The sequence below is a fragment of the Sphaerodactylus townsendi genome, linkage group LG03, assembly GCF_021028975.2.
Source record: "Sphaerodactylus townsendi isolate TG3544 linkage group LG03, MPM_Stown_v2.3, whole genome shotgun sequence".
In the NCBI taxonomy this organism is placed as follows: domain Eukaryota; kingdom Metazoa; phylum Chordata; class Lepidosauria; order Squamata; family Sphaerodactylidae; genus Sphaerodactylus; species Sphaerodactylus townsendi.
In genome coordinates, this window is record NC_059427.1 from 144432651 (window position 1) to 144452904 (window position 20254).

General features: G+C 49.8%; 1 protein-coding gene across 6 annotated transcripts in view; it reads left to right on the top strand.

Annotated features, from left to right (window-relative positions):
• RAVER1 (ribonucleoprotein, PTB binding 1) overlaps positions 1–20254 on the top strand; it is a 75106-nt gene that overhangs the window by 21672 nt on the left and 33180 nt on the right. For all 6 annotated transcript variants that reach the window (XR_007243996.1, XR_007243997.1, XR_007243998.1 and 3 more), the window contains exons 2-3: positions 6488–6554; positions 17405–17874. Coding sequence is in view for 2 of the 6 variants with exons in the window: in XM_048490609.1 (XP_048346566.1) it covers positions 6488–6554; positions 17405–17874 (537 nt within the window). In the remaining 4 variants the exon portion in view is untranslated. The remainder of the gene's footprint in view (positions 1–6487; positions 6555–17404; positions 17875–20254) is intronic.

The following is a 20254-nucleotide window of genomic DNA, read 5'->3' on the forward strand; positions in this document are numbered from 1 at the left end:
CTCAGAAACAGCCCATTCACAAAAAGATCGCTTGAAATGCTCTGGAGAGAACAGTGAAATTAGATGTGTTATTGTGACTGTTTTGTAGTGCGTGTGTGTGCTCTGCTATGGGGCTGGTTGCCTCATCCGAAAGGGCCGTGGAACTTCGTGGGAAATCCTCACTGTGTACATTTGTATGGTTGCCTAGCAGTGGACCAACAGCCCCCCCCCCCCCCCCCAGGTAAAGCTTGACCTTGTGATCGGCCCTCATTGTTTAGGTGGGATCAGTTGACTTCTGATCTCTTTCAATAGAGATTCTTTAGCAGCGGGCAGCTTTCCAGAAATTCGTTTAGTTGATAGTCTCTGTTTTTTTCAAGAGCAAAAATAACTTCCTTTCCAGTGTTTGGCTAGGCCAGTGGTGGCGAACCTATGGCACGGGTGCCAGAGGTAGCACTCAGAGCCCTCTCTGTGGGCACGCGCAGAGTCCTCCCCCCCCACATCTAGGCTGGCCTGGGCCGCTGGGCTCGATTATTAGCATTAAACCTAAGACCAAGTTTTGGGGAATCAGTGTAGGTAATCCTGTTAAGTCCTGTTAAACCCCACTGATTTTCATGCAAAGAACAAAAGCGCAATCCTTTACCTGGGAGTAAGCTCGGTTGCTGGCAATGGGGCTTGCTTCTGAGTAAACCCTCCTAGGGTCGTGATTCACCCATTGCAAGAGATGCACGGTTGCTTCAAAGCAAAGCCACCGACTACCACCCAGCTTACTCCTGAGTAACACACTCCTCGGAGTTTTTTTCTAAACTAAAACCTCAGTATTCAGGTTAAATGGCCATGTTGGCACTTTGCAATAAATAAGCGGGTTTGGGGTTGCAGTTTGGGCACTCGGTCTCGAAAAGGTTTGCCATCACTGGGCTAGGCTTATGCTGGGGGAAGATATATGGTGTTTGGAACATTTCATGCTGTTTGGGAGACATATTTCAAAACACATCTTGCTCTGCCTCCCCGATGCCTGAGAATTTCAGAGGTAGCCGTGTGGGTCTGCAGTAGAACAGCTAGATTTGAGTTCAGGGGAACCTTAGAGACCAGTGTGATTTTTGGGCAAGACATTCCAGTATTGAACTAAGAGTGGCAGTCATCCAATAGAGAAGCTTCAAGGGGAGATTACAATGGGAAAATTGCTGGACTTGAATTCATTTACAAGTTTAAAACAATGGACCCTGCCAGGAATGAATAGGGGCTAATTTTCTGCTCTAATCTAACAGATTCCATTTGGCTTTAACCTTTTGCACTTGAAGTCTCTTCTTTGCAACAGCCTCCCACGTCCAGATTGGGATTGAATGATGTAGGGATCTCCGTTCCAACTTGTATCTGACTAAGGAAGAAGAAGAGTTGGATTTATATCCCCCCTCTCTCTCCTATAAGGAGACTCAAGGGGGCATACAATCTCCTTTCCCTTCCCCCCTCACAACAAACACCCTGTGAGGTGGGTGGGGCTGAGAGAGCTCCAAAGAACTGTGACTAGCCCAAGGTCGCCCAGCTGGCGTGTATGGGAGTGCACAAGCTAATCTGGTTCCCCAGATAAGCCTCCACAGCTGAAGTGGCAGAGCGGGGAATCAAACCTGGTTCCTCCAGTTTAGAGTACACCTGCTCTTAACCGCTACACCACGCTAACCCCCTCCCAATTTTGTTGGTCTCTAAGATGCTACTGGATTCGAATCTGCCTGTCTGTTATGCACGAGGCTTACCTTTTGAGCCAGATGCTTTTCCAACCGGAAGGTGGGGCCAGCCACCTTGCCAAGGTAGGACCTTGGGTAAGGCTAGCTTTTTAAAATCTGAAATGGAGATTGTTGCTTCATGGATACAACTGTGCAGCTTAAGAGGCTATAAATTTACCTCCCTGTTTGAGATGAAAGAGAAGAAGAGGAGTTTGGATTTATACCTCACCTTTCTCTCCTGTAAGGAGACTCAAGGTGGCTTACAAGCTCCTTTCCCTTCCTCTCCCCACAACAGACACCTGGTGAGGTAAGTGGGACTGAGAGAGTCCTGAGAGAACTGTGACTAGCCCAAGGTCACCCAGCAGGAATGTAGGAGTGCAGAAACACATCTGGTTCACCCGATAAGCCTCCGCCACTCAGGTGGAGGAGTAGGGAATCAAACACCGTTCTCCAGGTTAGAATCCACCTGCTCCAGGTTAGAATCCACTGCACCACGCTGAAAGGTGTCTTGACCCTCACAAAAAGACATTTCTCTGCCGCCCCTCAAAGAATAAAAGTTACGATGTACCAGTTTCTCTGCTTACTCCAGCCCTAAGGTCCACTGGTTCGTCTTGCCTCACTGCACATGCTGAGCTAGCTGTTGGCGTTCCCTAAAGTCAGCATTGGCCGGGGTCCAGACTTCAAAATAACTGGGGGAAAGCGAACTTTTATAATCAAGCTTTCACAGACAAGCCCCAAATTACAGTTAATGATCCTCACCTCCAGTGGTGGGATTCAAACACTTTAACAGCAGGTTCCCATTCATTCATTCATTCATTCATTCATTCATTCATTCATTCATTCATTCATTCATTCATTCATTCATTCATTCATTCATTCATTCATTCATTCATTCATTCATTCATTCATTCATTCATTCATTCATTCATTCATTCATTTATACTTTAGGCTTTTATACCACCCCGTCCCCGAAGGGCTCCGATGATGGTGGGATTCAAATAACGACTGTTTAAAAGTATTTAAAAATATTTTGAATATCACTTTTTAAATTTTAAGTAATAAAAATATTCATACTTAATAAGAAATATTTTAAGTATTAAAAAAGTGATATTTTAAAATTTAACGACAGAGTCTACAGAACCTTTGGAACCCCCTGAATCCCACCTCTGCTTACCTCTCTTGGGAGGCCTTCACTGTAAAAATCCATCTGTTGCTGTCCGACTTAACAGCTAGCTATAGATTCTCGTGTGTGTGTGTGTGTGTGTTCGTTCTGCGGGGTGGGGGGCAGCGGCGGCGGAATAAAGCTTTTAGAAGTATCCTTGGCAGGAGACAGAAAAAAACTACCCCTCCCCTTAACCGACACTGCTGGACTTCAGCTACTCTCAAGTAATTCTGAAAACTTTGAGCATTTAAACCTTCTGTGTAGAATTGTCCAGACGGGGGGCTGGCAAATTGGTCCTTCCCCAGACTGTTCTAGAATTCCCAGATGGCCGGCGGGGCGGGGGGCTTCTCCACTTTTTCTCTTTCGTCTGATTATCACCCGCTCTTAAAAATTCTCTTCCTCTCGGAAAAGGCTCAAGCTGTGTGGTAGTTTGCTCTTACGGTATAACTAGCACTGAAGCCCGTGTCAGTGTACAATAAAACGGGCTCTAGTAAGGAGGATGTCACATCCGCAGACTTGTTCAATTAAGAACATAACATAAGAACAAGCCAGCTGGATCAGACCAAAGTCCATCTAGTCCAGCTCTCTGCTACTCGCAGTGGCCCACCAGGTGCCTTTGGGAGCTCACAGGCAGGAGGTGAAAGCAAGGGCCTTCTGCGGCTGTTGCTCCTGAGCACCTGGTCTGCTAAGGCATTTGCAGTCTCAGATCAAAGAGGATCAAGATTGGTAGCCATAAATCGACTTCTCCTCCATAAATCTGTCCAAGCCCCTTTTAAAGCTATCCAGGTGAGTGGCCATCACCACCTCCTGTGGCAGCATATTCCAAACACCAATCACACGTTGCGTGAAGAAGTGTTTCCTTTTATTAGTCCTAATTCTTCCCCCCAGCATTTTCAATGGATGCCCCCTGGTTCTAGTATTGTGAGAAAGAGAGAAAAATTTCTCTCTGTCAACATTTTTCTACCCCATGCATAATTTTGTAGACTTCAATCATATCCCCCCTCAGACGTTTCCTCTCCAAACTAAAGAGTCCCAAACGCTGCAGCCTCTCCTCATAAGGAAGGTGCTCCAGTCCCTCAATCATCCTCGTTGCCCTTCTCTGCACTTTTTCTATCTCTTCGATATCCTTTTTGAGATGTGGCGACCAGAACTGAACACAGGACTCCAAGTGCGGTCGCACCACTGCTTTATATAAGGGCATGACAATCTTTGCAGTTTTATTATCAACTCCTTTTCTAATGATCCCCAGCATAGAGTTTGCCTTTTTCACAGCTGCCATGCATTGAGTTGACATTCCCATGGAACTATCAACTAAGACGCCCAAATCCCTTTCCTGGTCTGTGACTGATAGCACTGACCCCTGTAGCGTGTATGTGAAGTTTGGATTTTTTGCCCCTATGTGCATCACTTTGCATTTTGCTACATTGAACTGCATTTGGCATTTCTGAGCCCACTCACCTAATTTACCAAGGTCCGCTTGGAGCTCTTCGCAATCCTTTGTGGTTCTCACCACCCTACATAATTTGGTATCATCTGCAAACTTGGCCACCACACTACCCACCCCTACTTCCAGGTCATTTATGAAAAGGAATCAACACTTTGAAAGCAGCATTCTTATTTGTTGATTGCAAGCATAGAAAAGCTGTTGGCTCGTATTGTCAGAACTGGGTACATGGAAAAGGCAAAGCATTATATCCCCCAGTACAGGGACCCACCCCCTTGCCTTCCCTGTGACAGAAAAGTACTGTCACCAACATTCCTCAGACAGTGAATTGTCAAAGGCTTTTGGCGCCAGAATCACTGGGGTCTTGTGGGGTTTCCGGGCTGTGTGGCCGTGTTCCAGTAGCATTTTCGCCTGACGTTTCGCCTACATCTGTGGCTGGCATCTGAAGCTCATCCCCCCCCCCCCAAACAGACACCCTGTGAGGTGGGTGGGACCGAGAGAGCTCCATAGAGCTGTGACTCACCCAGGGTCACCCAGCTGGCATGTGTTGAAGTGCACAATCTAATCTAGTTCACCAGTTAAGCCTCCACAGCTCAAGTGACAGAGCGGGGGCTCAAACCCGGTTCTCCAGATTAGCGCGCTCCTGCTCTTAACCACTACACCAGGCTGGCTCTCCAAGGGTCTGCCTCTTTATCAGGCAACTTCATCTGGGTCTGATGGAGGGTGTGTAACCTTGGATAGAGGAGCTCTGCCTACCAGCAGTTGTGATCATGGGGCCCCTAGACACTGGGGTCTCTTTCGATGGAGGGAGCGGCTCACCCCGTTCAGTGACAGAGTACTGGGTAGTGTTTTCCCGCCATCTGTTTGCTAAAGCCCACCAGCTAAATCAGTTGGTAAGAATTCCAGATCTGCAGGCACTGTTGGAATTGATGCCGAGGGTAACTCGTGTCCGTCCCGATTCCTTAAACTGCAGTTGTAGGTTCCAGAGTTAACCAGGAGGGTTTGACAGAGGGGAAGATTGAATTCTGTCCATTAGTAATGGGTGGTGGCCTCTTCTGTGGAACGTGAGCTGTTGTCCTGGGTTGTGTCGGGGTGGCTTGAGTGCTGGGGGATGGGAACTTTGGTCTGTGTGAATCTGCTGGGTGAAACTATTCTTCTGCTGATTGTGGTGGGTTTTCCGGGCTGCGTGGCCGTGGTCTGGTGGATCTTGTTCCTAACGTTTCGCCTGCATCTGTGGCTGACGTCTTCAGAGGTGTATCGCAGAGGGAAGTCTGTTACACACTGTGTCCAGTGAGAAGGGAATGTTTAGTGGGGTATATATTGTCCATGTCCCAGGGTAGGGAACCAGTCAGTAAGTGTTTGGGTGGAACTTGCTATGCAAAGGTGTGGTTGATAGTATTGTATTGTGGGTGGCGTTTTTCAGTCCAGGGAATGATTCACATTTTCATGCCCTGCAGCAGCAGCAGTATTGGTGAATGCAAATCTGGTGTTTGGGTGGAGTTACGTTCACCAATACTGCTGCTCCTGCAGGGCATAAAAATGTGAATCACTCCCTGGACTGAAAAACGCCATCCGCAATATAAGACTATCAACCACACCTTTGCATAGCAAGTTCCACCCAAACACTTACTGATTGGTTCCCCACCCTGAGACATGGACAATATATACCCCACTAAACATTCCCTTCTCACTGGACACAGAGTGTAACAGGCTTCCCTCTGCGATACACCTCTGAAGATGCCAGCCACAGATGCAGGCGAAACGTTAGGAACAAGATCCACCAGACCACGGCCACGCAGCCTGCAAAACCCACCAGAACCAGTTGAATCTGGCTGTGAAAGCCTTCGACAATACATTATTCTTCTGCTGTTTCCTGACTGCTTATCTCTCCTCTGCTCAGCTAGTGAAGGCCACATATTTTGGTCTGTAGTGCAGCTGTGAGATTGTATGGTGGGCGGGGGGAATTGGGCTTGCTGATTACTTTAACATTCTGGCTGGGGCATCCAGAGACTTCTTTGTGCTGTGCTGGACTAATCTTACCTCCAATAAAGGAACCGTTGTTCATCAACAACTGTTTCAATGGACTGGTTTAAGGATGTTCTGACAGGTTGGGCGGGGGAAGCGGTTAAACACCTGCCATTCAAGTTCATCTAGCTGCCCCTCCCCTTTTTGTATTTTTCACAGGAAGTCCATGACCTACTCAGGGACTACGAGCTGAAGTACTGTTTTGTGGACAAATACAAGGGGACCGGTGAGTAAGGGACATTCCGGTTCTCCTGGGCTGGCCAGGTGGTGAAGGGCGAGGAGCTTGGCTTAGTTCCTCGGGCACGAGGAAAACAGTCATCTTGCCCGGAGCAGCTGCGGATCTCAACCTCCCGAGCGCGTCTGAGTGAAAAAAGAAAGATCTCCCAAGTGCGAGGGCAGCCCGTGCGATGCAGCCCAAGGCTCTTTGCCGTTATTTCCACTTTTAATCTGCTTCTTGACCATACCTGGATGATTCAGACTAGCCCCATCTTGCCAGATCTTGGAAGCCAAGTGGAGGCCCGAGTTAGTATTTGAATGGGAGGCCCACCCCCTCCCCCGGGGTTACTACACAGGCAGAGCCCTTCGGGGATGGGGCGGTATAAAAGCTAAATAAATAAATAAATAAAATAAAGACATTATCATACCACCTCTGACATGATAACCATGTGACATGATAACCGCGTTTAAATATTTGAAGGGATGTCATGTCGAAGAGGGAGCAAGCTTGTTTTCTGCTGCCTCAGAAATTAAGGACGTGGAGTAATGGATTCAAGGTGCAGGAAAACAGATTCCACCTAAACATTAGGAAGAACTTTCTGACCATCAGGGCTGTGCGACCGTGGAATTCACTGCCTTGGAGAGTGGTGGAGTCTCCTTCTTTGGAGGTTTTGAAAGAGAGGCTGGATGAACATCTGTCAGGAGTGCTTTGATGGTGTGTTCCTTCATTGCAGGGGGTTGGACTTGATGGCCCTTGGGGTCTCTTCCAACTCTATGATTCTATTATTCTAAGGAAGTGTAGGATTACTGTGCAGAGGCACGTAAATGCCAGACATCTCTGTTCACCAGTTGCCTAGACCTGGATGGCCCAGGCTAACACAATCTGCTCAGATCTCGGAAGAATCTGGATGGGAGGCCACCAAGGAAGTCCAGGGTTGCTCTTCGGAGGCAGGTAATGGCAGACTGACCCTGTTGCTCTCTTGCCTTGACCTGGATGGCACCGGCTAGCCCAGCTTTATCTGATCTCAGACGCAAAGCATGGTTGGCCCTGGTTAGTATTTGTGTGGGAGACCACCAAGGAAGTCCAGGGTTGCTCCATAGAGGCCAGCAGTGGCAAACCACCTCTGAATGTCCCTTGTCGTGGAAACCCCATGGAATTACCGGAAGTCGGCTGTGACACGATGGTGCTTTTCGCCGCCGCCACAGCAGTCGCTTGCCATTTTGGTCTTTCCCCTCTGAGCGTGTGGGCGAGGAGGGCCTTCAGTTGTGCACTCTGGGACTTTGAGGCAGCGAGCGACGGTGGTGAGAAACGTGGGATGTGAAGGGTGTGGAGCCTCGTGAGGTCTTGTGCATACAGCTGTGGTTTCGATTCCGCATGCTACCGATGGAGCCACGCAGCATAAAGTCACCCAGTGGGCCTGCATCTGAGATTTGAACATGGGTCACCCAGGGTCTCAAATCTGCCACTGTATTAACACTGACTCTCAACACACATGCGCACGCACGCACGCACGCACGCACACAACACACACACAACACACAACACACACACACACACACTGTTTCTCCTGGAGGCGATCTCGGGCATCCTGGATGGGTGATTTCCAACCTATACTCAGGGAGGCAGGACTTAATTGATGTCACTTCCTGTGTTGGGTTGGCACCTCCCCTTGATCCCCAGTCTTCTTCCTGCCTACAGCAGGGAGTGCAGCGCTTGTTAGGAGCTACAAGCCTAAGCTGTTTTTTCTTCAACTACCCTTCTGTTTCTTCCTGTCTTGTAAGTCTGTCTCCGCCCTGTTTGTCTTCTAACCCCAACCAGCTAGCAGAGCAACTAATTGCGGCAGGCAGCCAGGCAATGGCGAGCAGCGCCTTGCAGCTCCTTCTCCCCTCCTCCAGACTCTTCGGCAAATCGCGGCGAAAGCACCAGGGCAACAACCGATGCGGCGGTTTGCGAGAGCCCAAAATGGCGAACCTGGGAAGAACCTCGTGCGACCTCCTCCAAGCGATGCGTGACCTTGAAGGGAGAGGAAAAAAAGGTAGCCCACGGCCAACAATGGCGCCGGGGCCTCCGCAGCGGAGCCAGCGAAAGGAGCACCAGCGTCCCACTCAGGGGCGTGGCTGGCAGCTCCCTACAGCCCCATGCAGCTAGAGCGAGGTGCGTTGCTCTCCTCCCGTGGTTCCGGGGAGTCAGCATGAAAGCGGAGGAGGAGGCGTGTGGCAGTGTAGCGCCATTGAGCAGAGGCGCCAGAAGCAGTGAATTCCTCAGCCTGCGTCTCCAGCCAGGCAAGACAGGGGAAGCGGGGAGGAGGGGCTCCATCAGCCTGTCTCCCAATATGGCTGATCCTCTTCTTGGACCCATGCGCTTCCCCAGAGTCCCTGATGGGAATGTTCAGGACAGCCATGAGGGAAAGATTGTAGCCAACATGAGAAAAATAAAAAAAGCCTCAGCATAAAGGGAAAAAAGCATTCTCATCAAAGACCCCACAGACCTGGAACACCACTCAGTTCCTCTTCACAGGTGCTTTACCACCCCCACCCACCCCAGCCTATGGATCCCCTCAATTTATCTGAGGAGGAGAGCTGGCGAGGGGCTCGATGAATCTCATTTCAGAGTGAAGGGCGCGAAAGGCCAATGAGCAGTGCGTCGAACTTTTCAAAAGAGGACCTTGCACCCCTTATGGCAGGCTATATCAGCAGGTTGCAGGAACCCAGCAGGCGCTGAGGACCCAGGAGCCCCTCCACCTCAAAAAGGTTAAAGGCGTCCCTAAGGAAGAGGAATCCTCCCTCAGTCCGGCTCCTCCCGCATTTCCCCTGCCAGAATTCTTGAAAGAATTAAAATAGCTCAATTTAGAGGCCAGCAAGAGCTGCCCTTCATTTCTCAAAAGCCTCTCGTCTTCCGAACATATTCACAATATCATTAGCGCCCACAGTGCGGCGCCCCTGTAGTAGCTCTACAGTCGGGTGGCCCTCGTCTGGGAGGTGGAAGGTAACCTAAAGGACCCATAGACCACATGAAGTGGATAATGGCCCTCAAAAGAATTCGACAGGTTAGCCCTTTCCATCAGGGGCCTAACCCTCATCCACCATGGGACCACCATTGTCTGGTGCATAGCCTTCTCCTTATGCTTCCCCGAGGCCCAGGGCCTCAGAGAGAAGCGTGGAAAGGGGTCCTGAAACGGTTTCACTACTGGGCCGACTCTCACCTTTGGCGCCCTCATGCTAAGCTCGAGCCCACAGCACTGAGCTGTGGTCAGAAGACAAGCCTGGTTCGAAGAAGCTTGTGGTCAGCAGACTTCTCCATTCCAAACAGGTGGTCTCCACCTATATGATTATGACTCCGCCTCTTTGGAAAAGAACTGAAGCGGCTGTTTAGTGGAAACCAAGAACAATAAGTCCATGCCAAGAATCACGTCGGAGTCTGAACAGACATGCGTCTTCCTTTAAACCATACACCTTCAGCACTCGCGCACCCTCCCAGAGCCTAAGAGAGATGGTAGCGCTGGTTCCCACAACAGCAGCCACAGCAGCAATAACAAGCATTTAAGCGAATAGTAACACCTTCAACAATTCCTTCGTCCTACAACGTAACCCAGGGCAGAGACCCAGACAATTCAGAATGACGAACAACCAGATCCTGACTACCGCAGATCCCAGTGGGAGGCCGCCTTCAACAGTTCCACCACCAATGGACAGGCGACCATGTAGATCAGTGGACCAAGGAGGTGGTCACATCCGGATATCCTCCTGGAATTTTCCACCATCCCAAAAGCCCAGGTTCGAATTTATCCCCACAATGCAGCCGGACAAACGAAAGAACCAGAGCGGTCATGCCGCCGCTCACATCCAGCGTGGAACCTGTGCCCACCTCAGAGCGTTAGATGCGGTGTTTATTCACACTTTTCACCGTCCCCAAGAGGAGCGGCGACTGGCGAGCCATCTTAAACCTCATCGCAATTAAATTCATCCGTTTAGCGCAGATTCAAAATAAAACCCTCAGGTCCATCGTGACACTCCGTCAGGCGACTACCCTAACCTCACTGGACCTCACGGAGGCCTACCTCCCGTAATGCCCATCAATCCCCTGCTGAAGATTTCTTAGATTTGCAGTGGGCCCAGTTTCCACTTCAATACAATCTCTTCATTAGGACTTCGCCACCGCGCGAGTTTTCTCAGTCTCTAGCTCCCATCATGGCCCTCGAGCGGGGTATTCATATACACCGTGCTTAGGCGACATCCTTGTCAGATCACGATCAGAGAGCAGGCTCTACAGGATCTGAATAGTCATGCACACTCTTAGCCAACGACTTCCTTGTCAATAAGAAGAGTTCTCTGAATCCTTCAACTTCCGGTTGAACACCTGGGGCTATTGTGGACACCTCACAATAAGCCTTTCATGCACCACCATCCAAGATGAACCTTAAGATCAGAAAATGGTCACCCCCATTTCTCCTGACCAACAAGGCCTCTCTTCACAACTGGCCAAACTGATGGGACTCTTCATATCAGTAATAGACGTATTACAGTGGGCCAGATTCATGCAGTTGCGATGGATTCCACTCATGCCACCAATTCGAATCATGCTAAAAGGACAGGTCCTTGCAGATAACAAACAACCAGCGAAAGCCTGCTGGTGGTCAGCGAAAAACCTATCTGAGGAAAGTCTACCTTTGCCACACCGACCGCCAACTCTTCGGGCGCCCGGCCTCTCAGCGTGGGGAACCTCCCTACAAGGGGACATCGCGCAAGGGATTTGGCCTGCTCCTCTCACCATGCCGATCAGCATCTTAGAAATGAGGGCCATCCTCCTGGCCCTTCATCACTTCAACGCAACTCCAGAACTGCCATCTTCTGGTCAGAACCCGACCAACATCTCGTAAAGCCCACATCAACAATCGGGGCTCTCGATCGGCGTCTTCATCGGGAAGCGACAGCCATCCTATCTGGTAGGAGATACACCTGCAGTCCTTATGGTACTGCATACAGGGCATTCTCAATATAGGCCGGATTGGCGAAACAGTGGTCAATCACTACTTTCGAGGCAGGTGGAAAACTACACCCCAGTCTTCGCCGGATAACACAGACGTGGGCCAGCCCGCCCGCGGACCTCTTCCGGCGTCTCCTCGCAACTGCCCGGTTGCCGCATTACTTCGAGGTACTTCCGCAGCGGGCTGGGGAACGAATCGCGCTAACCAGCCCATGGCCCAAAGGCCTACTCTCACGCATTCCCTCAACTCCAGTTCTGCCGAAACTCCTCAAAGAAGATATGGATGGAGGAAGCAGAGGTTATCTAATTAACCCTGGTGGCCCAGGCGTCGTGGTTTTCGTCAATTCTGCAACTGGCAACTTCTCATACTCCGATTACCCACACCCAGGCATGTTGTCACAGGGGCGGTCGCGTCACCCCAACCCGATGGTTCTGTCTGACCGCCTGGTGGCTTGAGCGTCGGAAACCTAGCAAAGAAGGGCTATTCTAACCAAGTCATCACTACCATCATCGCCTCCAGAAGGGGCATCCTGCGGCGCATATATAATTCCTCATGGAGAAACGCCTCCTGGGCACAGAAAAACCATACAGATCCACTACATCCTTAGGTCCCTCAGATCCTCAGTTGCCTGCAGCAGGGATTGACGAAGGTCTAAGAACTCTACCCTCGCGGAGATAGCCAGCCTCTCCGGTATGTAAAAAATACAGGGACCACCAGTGACCAGACATCCGGACATTCTGAGGGTTTCTCAAAGGAGTCGCTCACAAGCAGCGTCTGGTAGTTCATAGGTTCCCCGTCTGGAGACTTAACACGGTCCTATCAGCTCTTACTAGACCTCCCTTTGAGCCCATCCAGGACATTAACCTCAAGTGGCTCCGAATGAAACTAGTATTCTCATAAGCCATCACTACTGCCAGAAGGATATCAGAGCTACAAGCTCTTTCAGTTAACTTCACAACGCTGTGCGTATTCCATAGGGACAGAGTAGTTATCGCGTACGACCCCACCTTCATTCGAGGTAGCCACTGTTCATCTCAAACAAAGAGATCATAATTCGGCGTTTTTTGTCGTCACGTCCATCAAAAGAAGACTTTGGCATCACCTGGGCGTTAGAAGGGCACTCAAAGCTTCATCATCGATACTGAAACCATCAGAAACACTGAGTCCCTCTTCGATAGCGTCACAGCCTAATATGAAAGAGCACAAATGTCCAAAAGCATCCCTCAGTTACCGCGGCTCAAAACCTGCATCGTGGAGGCGTTACAAAGCCTCAACATGCCAATCACAGGGTATTACAGCCCACTCCACAAGGTCGCGCAACTAGCGCTGGCGTTTAGGCCTCATCACTGGAGGATATTTGTAGAAGCGTGCGTGAAGTCTTCAGTTACATCATTCATTAGACATTATAAGCTACATACCATTTTCAGCCAAGGGGCAGCCTTTGGTGAGTTCTAGAACATATGATAGGAGACTAGTTACCCACCGATTCTGGGATTTTCTTTCGAGGAGGTCCCATCCAGGATGCCGAATGCGCCTCAGGCTTGATCCATTGGTACTCACCTGAAGGGGCCTTCTCTGTGGGCGGCGATGAGAACGCTCTTCCCAAAATTATAGTCTCCATCTAGTTACACAGTTCAAAAAAAGGGTTAAGAATTGCCTTAGTTTTAGGTTATCCTTGGAGTTCCTTCTTCACATATATATACATTGTGTTCTGTGTTGTTACCTTAACCTGTTGTCATTTTTCCTGTTATCACCTCATTGATCTAGAATTCTGCTGTATACTGCTTTCGTCAATGGGAGACTGGGGATCAAGGGGAAGTGCCAACCCAACACAGGAAGTGACATCAATTAAGTCCTGCCTCCCTGAGTATAGGTTGGAAATCACCCATCCAGGATGCCCTCATCGCCGTCCAGGAGAAGGCCACTGTTTCCATATGGGTTTCTGGATCTTTACTAACATCACTGGGACGGGTTGAAGTTAAAAGAGAGGAATTGGCAAAGATTTGCTTCCAACCCCAAACAGAAGTCTGTATTGTGGGTGGGAAGGCAACGTGGAAACCCAGTCCCTGGCTTTGTGTGGGGAATCAACAAAGACATTGGCTGTTCCAGTTCATGTGAATCTCTCTCTGTCGTCACATGGTTAAGAACATAAGAACAAGCCAGCTGGATCAGACCAGATAGACCAGATCTAGATAGGCTTTTAGACAGTGCTGGGGTGGAGTCAGCAGTTGTGGTCTACATTGGCACCAACAACATTGGGAAATGTAGCCGGGAGGTTCTGGAAGCTACATTTAGGCTGCTAGGTAACAGGTTGAAGTCCAGGTTCAGGAGTGCACGCCCACATTTCAGCAACCTAGCGCCGTGGTTCCTTTGAGGGTTCCCATGAACAGGGGAAGCTGGAGAGCCAGGGTGGCGTAGTGGTTTAGAGCAGGTGGATTCTAATCTGGAGAACGGGGTTTGATTCCCCACTCCTCCACCTGAGTGGCCGAGGCTTATCTGGGGAACCAGATGCGTTTCGGCACTTCTGCATTCCTGCTGGGTGACCTTGGGCGAGTCACAGTTCTCTGTCAGAACTCTCTCAGCCCCACCTGCCTCACAAGGCGTCTGTTGTGGGGATAGGAGCTTGTAAGACACCTTGAATCTCCTTACAGGAGAGAAGGGCAGAATATAAATCCAAACTCGTTAGAAGAAGAGTGTGAGGCATCGGTTGCTGTGACGTTGGGCTGTTAAAACCCAGAACTGCAGAATAGGTGGGCCGTGAACAACTTGCAGCCTGGAGGCAGAAAAAGCTGTGTTTGTCTTGGCCAACGTATTTTGCCGCGTAAAGCCTGTAAAGGCTGAACAGCCTCCTGTCTGTTCAAGCTTCGTATACAATTATTGAGTATTCCTTGGATCTCTGGCAGCACTTTCCCTGAAAGTCAAGTCCCTGCCCTTCTATTCCACACAGTTCATTGTTTGCTATCTTTTAACTTGGAAAAAGCTGCAGGCCTTTTCTAACTCCATTCCATGACTGTAGAGAAGATCATTCACCTTGTTAAAGCCAGGGCCTTTCTACCCAGAAGAGGGGGGGGGGCGAGGAGGAGGAGGATCCCCGCCTTTCTGTCCTGTAAGGAGACTCAAGGTGGCCTACAAACTCTTTTTCCCTCCTCTCCCCGCAACAGACACCTTGTGAGGCAAGTGGGGCTGAGAGAGTCCTGAGAGAACTGTGACTAGCCCAAGGTCACCCAGCAGGAATGTAGGAGTGCGGAAACACACCTGGCTCACCAGATAAGCCTCCGCCACTCAGGTGGAGGAGCGGGGAATCAAACCTGGTTCTCCAGATTAGAATCCACCTGCTCTGAACCACGCCGCCACGCCGGCATCTTTGCGATCATTCCAAGGAAAAAAGGAAGGAGTGCCAAGTACTCCTCACTGCTTGGTTCTGATGATGGCGCAGGGGCGGGGCTCCGTGGCCGAGCATCAGCTGGGCATGCAGAAGTCGTGTGTTCAATCCCTGGCCTCTCTAGTTAAAAGGTGATGTGGGAGACCTGTGCTCGAGGTGCTGGAGAGCCTCCGCCCGTCTTCAGTCAGCCTCAGGCAACTCTGGTGTGTGTGTGTGTGTTTTGTGTGTGCGTGCGTGCGTGCGTGTGTGTGTGTGTGTTCAACTTCACCCGCAGATGAGTTGCACGATTAATGTTCGGTTGGAGTCCAAGTCTTGGCCTTTTCAACTTCCTGAGGTCTTTGACTTCCTGCTGTCTGCAGGAAAGCTGATGGAGGCAGGAATGAGAAACACGTGGCTAGCAAGAGGGAATGCCTTTAAAACCCAGTTTCAGAAATGTTTTGGAACTTGGCTGGGGGCGGGGGGGGGGGGGCTGACTGGGAACGTTGGATTTGCTAAGCTGGCACAGGGCAGAAGTGGTTCAGAACCGTGAAATCCCAGGCAGATTCTAGAGGAGCTTTCTGTGAAACTGGTGCACTGATTTGAGTTTACAGAATGTCATAGAATCAGAGTTGAAAGAGACCCCAAGGACCATCAAGTCCAACTCTCCTGCCATGTAGGAAGACACAATCAAAGCACTCCTGACAGATGACCATCCAGCCTCTCTTTAAAAACCTCCAAAGGAGGAGACTCCGCCACACTCCGAAGCAGTGAATTCCACTGTCGAACAGCCCTGACTGTTAGGAAGTTTTTCCTGATGTTTAGGTGGAATCTCTTTTCCTTCACCTTGAACCCGTGTCCAAGTCTCTGAGGCAGCAGAAAAAAAGCTTGCTCCCTCTTCGACATTGCATCCTTTCAAATATTTAAACATGGCTATCATATGTCCCCCCCTTAACCTTTGCTTGTCCCGACTAAACATCCCCAGCTCCATAAGTCTCTCTTCCTAGGGCATGGATCTCACACCTTTGACCATTTTGGTTGCCCTCCTCTGGACCCGTTCCGGCTTGTCAATATCCTTCTTGAATTGCGGTGCCCAGAACGGAACACAGTACTCTAGGTGAGGTCTGACCAATGCAGAGTAAAGTGGTACAATTACTTCCCTCGATCTAGACATTACACTCTTATTGATGCATCCCAGAAGTGCATTGGCTTTCTTGGCTACCATATCGCAATGTCATGCGTCCGTCCTCCCGTTCAGTGTGATCATTTTGTCTTGCCTGGGCTCCAGAGCCGTTCCCGGGGGTGGGCGGTCTATTAAATCTAAATAATATGTAAAAATAAGTGAATAAATAAAATGGGAAATGGTTATCACCATCATGCTGCACTGGGCGGCTTCTCCTGATTGAAGACAGGTTCCTGGGGCAGGTGGACTTTCCGGAAGAAGCAGCGCAGCACTTCTTCTGTGGTGTAGAGTGATCTTGTTTGAAATCGACGAGGAGGGCTGAATGTTTTGGCTTGGGTGTGGGCTTCCATTCATTCTCACTGTCTTGCTAGCACTTGCTTCCGTTCCTGCTCTTGTCCGCTCTCTTGTTTGTTCCGGCTCTCCTGTCTGTGCCTCCTGGTTCTCATTCGCTGTCTCTTTTGTTCTGGCTGTCCTGTCTGTCCTCACTTCCTTGCTCTTGTCTCTTCTCTTGCTTTCAGTCATTCTCCTGTTTGTTCTCAGTCTCCTGTCCATACTCCCTCTTTCTCTCTTGTCCACTCGTTCGCTCTCACTCGCTTTTGTCGTTCGTTCCCGCTGTCCTACCTGTACCCTCTCTTTTGCTCTTGTCTGCTCTCTCGTTCATTCTCGCTCTTTTGTCTGTGCTCACTGCCTCACTCTTGTCCGCTCTCTCGCTCTCACGCTTGCTTTCATTTTCTCACTCTTCATTCTTTTGTTCCTCCTTCCCTCCTTAACATGTCGGCCGCCCGTGCCACCATCAGGGACACTAATGTGGTTAAAATGATGCGGCTGGCCTCCACTCGGGCCAGGGCCTTCACGGCTCTGGCTCCGGCCTGGTGGAACACTCTCCCTCCAACTGTCCGGGCCCTGCGGGACCTTGGGGATTTCTGCAGGGCCTGTAAGACTGAGTTGTTCCACCGGGCCTTCGGAGAGACCAGCTGCTGAGGGTGCCCCTGCCCCCTCCTCTTTACCCCCATGGGCCCTAATACCACCCATTATTTCACATTAGGAGGGTTTCGCAAGGGCGCGGGCGATGTTTTAAGATATGACTGTTGTTTTAATTATATGTATGTTTTTAGCTGATGTTTTATCTGTACACCGCCCTGAGCCCTTCGGGGATAGGGTGGTATACTAAATTTAATAAATAATAATAATAAAATATTTTAAAATGTACATAATAAAAGCACATGGAAGCCACGTTAAAGCCAAACAGGGACCCATCATTTAAACAGTTGGGGCCAAGTTAAAATGCACGTCCAATGTAGTAAAAAAACGCTGACGTCCCTCCTCCCTTGCAGCCTTCGTCACTTTGCTGAACGGGGAACAGGCCGAATCGGCCATCCAGAAATTCCACCTGAGCCGGCTTCGAGACAAGGAGATCACGGTGCAGCTGCAGCCGACGGACGCCCTCCTGTGCATCGCCAACCTGCCCCAGCTTTACACGCAGCAGCAGTTTGAGGACCTGGTCCGGCCCTTTGGGAATCTGGAGCGCTGCTTCCTGGTCTACAGTGAGAAAACGGGACACTCCAAAGGCTACGGCTTTGTGGAGTACATGAAAAAGGATTCGGCGGCCAGGGCGAAATCCGACTTGCTGGGCAAACAGCTGGGGACACGAACCCTCTACGTTCACTGGACAGACGTCAACCAGCTGACCCTGGACCTCCTTCATTCCAAGTGCTTGTGTGTAGACAAACTGCCCCACAATTACAACGACGTCGAAGAGCTGAGGCAGGCCTTCTCGGCCCTTTGCCCTGCGGCGTTCTGTCAGGTGAGTGTCCCTCACGCGCTCGTTGTGGCCTCATGTGCTGAGCGTCTTTCTGGACCGTGCCTGCTTTGAGATTCCTATCCTTGAGGAAGTAGCCGAAGGTCAGGCTGCCTTCCGCTCTTGAGTTGTAAGCCGGCTGCTGTGAGGTGTGCTGCCCAGATTATTTGTGCAAAGAATGCATCTCAGGTGCCTTGTTCAGAAAGGGAGCTTAGAGTCGGCATCTCCAATATGGTATTACAACCCAGACGCAGAATCATAGAGTTGGAAGATACCCCCAGGGGCTATCCAGTCCAACCCGCTGCAGTGCAGGAACACACAATCAAAGCACTCTGGACAAATGGCCATCCAGCCTCTCTTTAAAAACCTCCAAAGAAGGAGACTCCACCACACTCCCAGGGAGTGCATTCCACTGTCCAACAGCCTCGACAGCCAGGAAGTTCTTCCAATTTCCAAAGCCTTTATTGGCATTATAAATTACAGAGTTAGTAAAAAGGGGCATTTATCTACTAACTGAGACATTAAAATATTAAAATACATTAAAACAGCGTTGAACATTTACAACATTCACGCACACATAAAATAATTTAGCCGTTACTACTATGTAGGCAATGATTGCGCCTGACCAAGTAGTTCCTCAAAAAACTTGCAACATTATCACAAACAAGATCACAGGAACTGTTGAGTAGAAAATTCATAACAGATGGTAGCCTAACATCGTTTGAGCTCTCTATCAATGGACAAATGTATATAGAGCGTAACGACTCGCACATTGGACATTCCAATAGTACATGTTGAACAGTCTCAACAACGGCCATATTACATTGGCATAACCTGTTCTCGTATGGAGTGTTATTGTACCTGCCAAGAGTCATAGTGTTAGGCAGAGCGTTAAAACGAGCCAAAGTGTATGGGAAGTTCTTCCTAATGTTTAGGTGGAATCTCTTGTCCTTCACCTTGAACCCATGACTCCCGGTCCTAGTCTCTGGAGCAGCAGAAAACAAGCTTGCTCCCTCACCAACACGACATGCCTTCAAATATCAAAGCATGGCTCTCGTGTCCCCCGTGGTGCCCAGAACTGTACAATGAACTTCTCCAATAAATGAACTGGCGCTTGGAAAGCAGAATTGTTATTTACTGATTACAAGCATAGAAAAGCGGATGTCTTCTTATTGTCAGAACTAAATACATTGAAGCGGGCAAAGCGTTCTATCCGCCACAGTGGAAGCATCATTCCCACACACACCCTCCTTTGGGCGGCAGGGCACACTCACGCTCCTTCCTCAGACAGGGAGAACCTGGGCGAAGGAGACACCCGAAACCTCCCCTTGCTTCCAGCTGCAGGAACCATAACAAAAGCGAGATAAGAGACAGACTGATAACCAGGTAGATTCAATGCAAAAAAATTCTCTAGGCTGCCCTCTAGGACAGACCTGGGCATTATACGGCCCGCGGGCCTCATCCGGCCCGCCGGATGACCTTGACTGGCCCCCCTGCTGTGCTGGGGAGCGAGGCGTCTTTGAAAGCCCCGCAGAAGCCAGTTGCCTTGGCTGCCGGCTTCTGCGGGGCTTTCAAAAGCGCCTTGCCCCCTTTCTTTTGGCCTGGCCCTCCACAATATTTTCTGTTTCTTATGCGGCCCCATGGAAAAAATAATTGCCCACCCCTGCTCTAGGATTGACCCTGAATGAAATACGGCAGGGCCCTGCCACCACAGCACAAAGGTCTTCATGGCAGCAGCCGTTTTGTGGCTGCGCTGACCACACGGTGCCAGAATTCCACGGGCGCCCACAGGCTCCCGACACTTGGGACCCCCTGGCCTAGATGCTTGGGGCTGGTCTTAAGTGCCGTGGCCCCCTCGGAATAATTCAGCGCCTTCGAAAATATCTTAGGATTGCCTGTGAGCTCCTTTGTGCTGTGTGTATGGCTGTTTGTATATGGGCTGAGGGTTTTCCGTTGTACTGGAAAACCACACCTAGGTATTTGAAACACTTTATTTGTTCAATCTGATGACCTAACAACTGCCATTTCAGTTTCTTAAATTTGGCATTAAAATGCACTATCTTGGTCTTTGCGTAGTTGATACTTAGCTGTTCCTCTGTGCATATCTGAGCAAATATCTTCAGCGCTCTTTTTAGCCCCACTCTCGTCAATGATAATACAACAGCATCATCGGCATACATGAGAATGGCTATGCTCTTATCAGCGGTAAGGATAGATGCATGAGTATCTTTCTTATGAAACCCTGTTATTAATGTGTTAACATAAAAGTTAAACAAATGGGGTGCTAGAAGGCACCCTTGTCTTACACCTTTCTGAGTAGAGATGGGCGCCGTTAGATGACCTTTGTGTGAGAACCTTACCTGTATGGTCGTGTTCTCATGTAACT